The sequence below is a fragment of the Eumetopias jubatus genome, unplaced genomic scaffold (genome assembly GCF_037043125.1).
Source record: "Eumetopias jubatus isolate StellerSeaLion01/CBP00866 unplaced genomic scaffold, mEumJub1_p1.0 scaffold_4, whole genome shotgun sequence".
In the NCBI taxonomy this organism is placed as follows: Eukaryota; Metazoa; Chordata; class Mammalia; order Carnivora; family Otariidae; genus Eumetopias; species Eumetopias jubatus.
In genome coordinates, this window is record NW_028274810.1 from 89167005 (window position 1) to 89173004 (window position 6000).

The window sequence follows — 6000 nt, forward strand, 5'->3', positions numbered from 1 at the left end:
GCAGTGATCAATCACACTAATTACCCACAAGGAGGCCCTGCCACAGCTGCTCACGGAAGAATCATTTTTCAGTCAGCACCATGCAAGGTGTTCCCTAGGCAGGACAGGAGGGCTCCGGGGTTCTCGTGCTTGCCAGCGGCCCGTCTGGTTTCTGGATGCCCAGGTTGTGAAATGTGCCTTGTCACAGGCTGGGGGCTCTTTGGGGGCCTGGACGGAAACATGATGGAGTCCATTCTAGGGCATGGCTCTGTAGTGCCTCTACTGTGAATGAGGTAGTGTGAGCTCCTGTCTCCCGGGGTGGGCCCCAGAGCTTCACAGACCTGGTTCCAGTTTCAGCTCTGCTAGTTATGAGCTGTGGGACTTTATGCGACTTGACCTCTCTGTGCCCCGGCTTTCTTCCCTGTAAAAGGGGGAAAGACCGGAGTACGGACCTCACAGAATTTGGAGAATAGCTGCTATGTTCACTTGAGGCTTCACCGAGCAGCAGGTGCTAGCCCAACAACTTCTCGTCATTGTTTTACTTCATCTTTACAGCTTTGCGAGGGATTACTGTTGGAAAATGCAATGAGATAAGGCAGGTAATCAGCCGAGTGCCAGTGCATAATAATGTGAACTCTTATTACTATTCCTAAAACTCACTTTGTGGGGTAGCCCCCAGCACACTGCATGACAACTCACACCCTCACCTTCTCCCACCTGGAAATGGGACATCTTTTCCGAGCAATAGCAGGAGACCTGAAGCTTGGAGATGCCCAGATAAGAGAGGCAAGCACCATCTGGCTTCGGGTGGGCAGGGTAAAGGTGGTCAGGCCCTGGCCAACGCTTCTAGTTGCATGGAAATTAATTACGTGCCATTTTCTAATTATACCAGAAACTCACTTTCTCCTCTTTGAAAAAAACTCTGCCCTCTACGGGAATTCATCTTTCATCCTATGCTCTTCTTTTGGTTTCCTGTCCAATTTTTCAGGGGTTTCTTTTTTCCTCTTTCAACTGAGATGTGAAAGAAATTGAAATCCACCTGTAAACCCGGGGTGCCACATCCCTTCATTCCTTCATTCACTGATCCATTCAACAAACACTCACTGGGGGTTACTCTATAATAGGCCCTGTGCTGGGTACTAGGACACAAACATAAATACCACGCTGTTCCTGCCCTCAAGAGTTTGTAATTCTTGCTGCCCAGGTGCTCCACCCAACAGGGAAATAACACCAAATATTGGTGAGATAATTTCCCTTCAGGACATTTACTAGGTCAGTTGCTCTGACTTTTTAGAAGATGAAAGGATTGGAGGGAGGCAGCCAGCCAGGATTATTTTGCTCCATTTTGCAAATGCTGAGCTCCTGAGAGGGGAAGGCAGACAGAGGAAGAAGAAAAAGGACTGTTATTTAAAAGCATCAGGCCCAGGGCCCCTGGGTGGCTCAGCGGGTTAAGCATCTGCCTCCGGCTCAGGTCATGATCTCAGGGTCCTGGGATGATCTCAGAGTCCTGGGATAGAGGCCCACGTCAGGCTCCTTGCTCAGTGGGGACTCTGCTTCTCCCTCCCGCTCTGTCCTTCCCCACCCCACCCCTGTTCTCCCTCTCTCTGTCTCAAATAAATAAACAAAATCTTTAAAAATAAATAAATAAAAGCATCGGGCCCTGTGACTTTTCATCCTCATACTTGCCCTGTGAGGGGTATGTGGGGAGGGGGGGCGGGGTGTTAGCACCAATTTACACACAGCAACCGACAGCTAGAGAGGTTAAGGAGCTCATCCAAAAGTCACCTGGTCCGCATGTGGCAGAGCTAGACTCAGACATAGTGTGACCCCCCCAGCAAAACTCTCAGCCTGCTGATCCAGCGACTACGTGGCAGGTCAGAAGAGGAGCTGAGAACCTCCTGCCTCCCGGTCCTCTGCCAGGTCTTCTAGGCCAATGGTTCTTAAACTTGAACATGCATCAGAATCGCCTAGAGGGCCTGTTAAAACATATATTGCTGATCCCCACCCCCAGAATTTCTGATTCAGTAGGTCTAGGGTGAGGCTGAGAATTTGCATTTCTAACAAGTTCCCAGGTGGTGAAGATGATGATGTTGGTCCAGGAACCACATTTCGAGAACACCATTTGTAGGTGAACCAATAATTCTCTCTTTGAAAAATAATGACTCCCTCTCCTCACCCTCCCCATTTCAAAAGTAACATAGGTATGTAAAACACAATATATAAAATGCAAAATGGAGAGAAAATTGGAAGCAGAGCTAGATTCACCTGCTTTCCTCCACTAAGAAATAACCACTGTTAACAGTTTGGCATATCTCCTCGTCTTTTTTCGGTATCTGCAGAGAGAGGCGGCAGGGTGACACATTGGTGTGGAGCGTCATTTTAGCCCCTCCGTTAAGACCCAGTTAAGATCCCAGGTCTTCCTTGAGATCTTGAGCAAGCCTGGGGCAAGTCTCAGACCCCTCCTTGGCAAAACTGAATTTATACTCCCATCCTCACTGAATCGTCGGCAAGGTTAAAGGAGATAGTGTATTTATCAAGCACTGGACACTGAGTCTGCTGTGGAGGTCAGCTCTCAATCAGTGCTTGGCTGTTACCTTTTTTTCAACCAAAGGGAAAGCTTTGTATATGTTATATACAAAGCAGTATATGCGATTTGTGTTTCAGCCCTGTGGCCCTTCCCCCCCCCCCCCCCCCCGCTGGCCTTTGTCTGTGTGGACCCCCGTGAAGCCCTCTGTGGCTCCAGGCACCTGACGGGGCCTCACTGTGCCCGAGCAGCCGGTGCAGTAGCAGGAACCTCGGGAGTGTCCTTGCACCCCAAGCCTCCGCCGTTAGGGTTGTCTCAGCTCTAGTCCGCCTGTTTTACAGGCGGAGCTTAATGAGGGCTTTTAACTTTTCATTCACCAGCAGCGTAACTCCGACTTTTAATAACACACCTTGTGCACGACAAAAATTTGCTCCTGGCAATCATGGTTTCGACCACAAAACCGCAGCGGGGAGGCGTTCCTGGTTAACTCTTTCAGCGCTCCAGGCAGTCTGGAGCCTGGCACTCCTGGAGATCACATGGAGCGGAGACAAGAGGCCTGTGGTCACCCACGGGGACATTCTTTGTCCCCCTCCCACCCTCAGTCCTGTCTCTCCAAGGCTTTGGGGAGGGAGATTCCAGGCGGCGGGTGGGATCCCAGTCTGCAGACTGAGCAAGACTATAAGAGGGGAATCCTGGTGCGCCTCGCTCACTTCTCTCTCTTCCACTCGATAGACCTACTGTGTGCCGATCACTTAATCTCCTGGCTCCTCATTTCCTCCCCGGAGGAGCCAGCCAGCGCAGGTGCGCCTGGCACACAGTGGGCCCTGGAGCACCACTCTACTTGTAACTCCAGAGTGGCCGGGAAGACCCCCAGCACCCGGCCCAAGACCCTGGCGTGCCACTGTGTTGCCCACCCCCAACCCCCGCTCCCCGGGGCCCTGGCGGGGCTGTTTTCCCCGCGAGAGAGCCACAGGTGGTGAGCGACTTCCGTCCTCCCCAGGATCCCTTGCGGGCGGCTCTAGCCTGGGGGCAGCCGACGGCGCTGGCTGGCTGGCCGGCTGGCCGGCTGGCCGGCTGGCCGGCTGGCCGGCTGGCTGGCTGGCTGGCTGGCTGGCGGCACCCGAGGCGGGCTGCGTTTCCCCGGAGGCTGGTAGACGCACCCGGCAGGCGCTGGGCCCGACCACATGAAAGGCGGGAGCGCTCCACCCGCCAGCTGCCTCGAGCTGGGTTCTGATGCCGCCGCCATGCACCCCAGGACCCGGCCTTCGAAGGGCCGCCTTCCTCCCCAGGCCTAGGGATCGGGGCCTCGCGGTTAAGGAGCTGCAGCCCCGGGGCCGGGTGGCCCACATGTGGGAGCGCACTGTTTCCCCGGCCAGGTAGGTGTGCATAGCCCCTGTTGGGCAGAGGAGGACACCGAGGGTCAGGGAGGAGAAACAAATTCACCAGGACCCTGCGCTCGCTAAGTGGCAGAATTTCGCCCCATGCAAGCTCGGTTTTTCCCACCACACCAAGGCCTAACAAGATTTTGCCATTCTGTCGGAGCTCAGGATGGACGCTAGCACCAGCCCTCTTCACTCGGCAGGCACCGTTGGGGAGAATTCGGCAGCCAAGCCAGGGGCCACAGCAGCACCAACAGCAACAGCTCAAAACTTGCAAGCCAAGCACTTGATCCCCCCAACCCCCACTTATCAGTAAGGGTAGCTGAGCCCCCAGGCACTGAGGCTCTGTCATTGTAATCTCAAACGGTCGCTTCAGAGTCTGTCTGCAATTACTCTGCAGGCACAGTTCCCCTCACCCCACCCCAAACGGAGAAGCCTCAACTGTCAGCGGATCTCACTTCAAAAACCCAAATCGTTAAGGAGGAGAAAATCAGGAAACTTGCTGTTGGAGTAACCCAGCTTCAGGACGCTTACCCCCTGAGGGGCACCAATGAATAGATTCTGTCTGTAGCCTCTGCAGTATTACCGCAGATCGAAGTGGGATGAAGACACAGCCTAAGATTTTTGTCTGTTTTCAGAGTGTGGAAAAATAGCAAGAGGTTCAGAAATACTCACTGGTTATTTCTGTATGAAGTAACAAGGGTTTTATTAGCTTGCTCCTTACCAGGCTTTAAACTAAGCGGTCCAGATCCCCCCAACAACTCCATGAGGTAGGTACCACTATGGCCCACAACCTACAAGTGAGGAAACTTGAGACTCAGGTAGGTGAAGTGACTTGCCCAAGGTCACACGGCTCATTAGTGGCAGAGCCGGGACTTGAACCCACGTGTTGCCTCCAGTGCCCCTGCTCTTATTCCAGTTGTCAACACACTGTCAACCCCAGGGAATTTGTTCAAGAGAAATCTGATGCCCAGTGATTGTACTACGAACACAGTTGGCTAACCTAGGAGAACTCAAGAGCTAGCCGGTATCATGGAACACTGTCTGTAGTTAGGACCCACCAACTGCCCCCTCCGGTCTCACGTTCTTAAAACAATCTATTGAGGGGTAGCTAGAAAAAAAGATTGTTCAACCTTCAACCCTTGTCTCTGCCCACTCACCTCTGAGCATGGCAAGAGGAGGAGAGTCTGTGTTTTAGAAGCTTGGCTTCTGCCAGCTCCCTGAGCCCAAGCTAAAGCAGCCCCGAATCCCAGCCTCATCCCACCTTCTCTGAGATCTGGACCCAAAGTAGGGGGTCCATGGTGAAGGTCAACGGCAGCCAGTGGGGAGTCTAAATCCCAGATACGGGCAGGAAGGCACCTGCATCTTGCCAGGCAATAGAGATGACCTCACTGAAAACCACATCTCAGCTTCTTCAGCCTTAGAACTGCCTCTGAATAAAATCAACCGCATTTTATTAATGCATCTTCAGACCTTGGCTCTGTGCCTAGCATTTTACAGCTTTTATCACACTTAACTCTCTCAGGATTCCTACAAAGCATTCTTGTACCCACTTTCTGGATGAGGAAAATGAAGCTCCGGTAAGTTGAGTGACTTGTCCAAGATCACATGCCCCATAAGGAGCAGAGTCTGGGTTTGAACTTAGGTCAGGCTGACTACAGAGGGCATATGTTTAAACACCACTCTGTAACCTTCCCACTTGGGACCCAACAAACAAGTACCTTTAGAGAAACCCAACTCTGTGCCTAAGACAGCTCTTAGAACTACCTCAAAGAAGTTCCTTTTGGCAAGAAGATAGGAAAGCCTACATGGGATTGTGGCTGTCTCTGATTTCCAAGTCCCTTCACGGTATCAGTAAGTGGTGCCGAAAGCCTTCACAGTTTCAGTCCCGTTTTTCCCCACCTGGCTCGAAACTGCTCAGCGGACAGAGAGAAAAAAAAAAAAAAAAAAAAACAACCAAAACCCTATTTTCCCAGGGAAACATTCAACTCTAGCTTGAGATAGGGCTTGCCTCAACACGCCAAAGTGAAATCGTCAGCCCATTCATTTACCCTTACAAATTGCTCTGTGAATCCTGGCGCCGGCCTCCCTGCGCTTCCCCCTTCTGGAAACCCCATC

At 52.3% G+C, this 6000-nt stretch overlaps 1 protein-coding gene across 1 annotated transcript in view; it reads right to left on the bottom strand.

The window, feature by feature from the left end:
• GRHL3 (grainyhead like transcription factor 3) overlaps positions 1-2947 on the bottom strand; it is a 28937-nt gene extending 25990 nt beyond the window's left edge. The window contains exon 1 of the mRNA XM_028113985.2: positions 2913-2947. Within this exon, the coding sequence (XP_027969786.2) occupies positions 2913-2947 (35 nt within the window). The remainder of the gene's footprint in view (positions 1-2912) is intronic.
• Positions 2948-6000: the final 3053 nt, after the last annotated feature.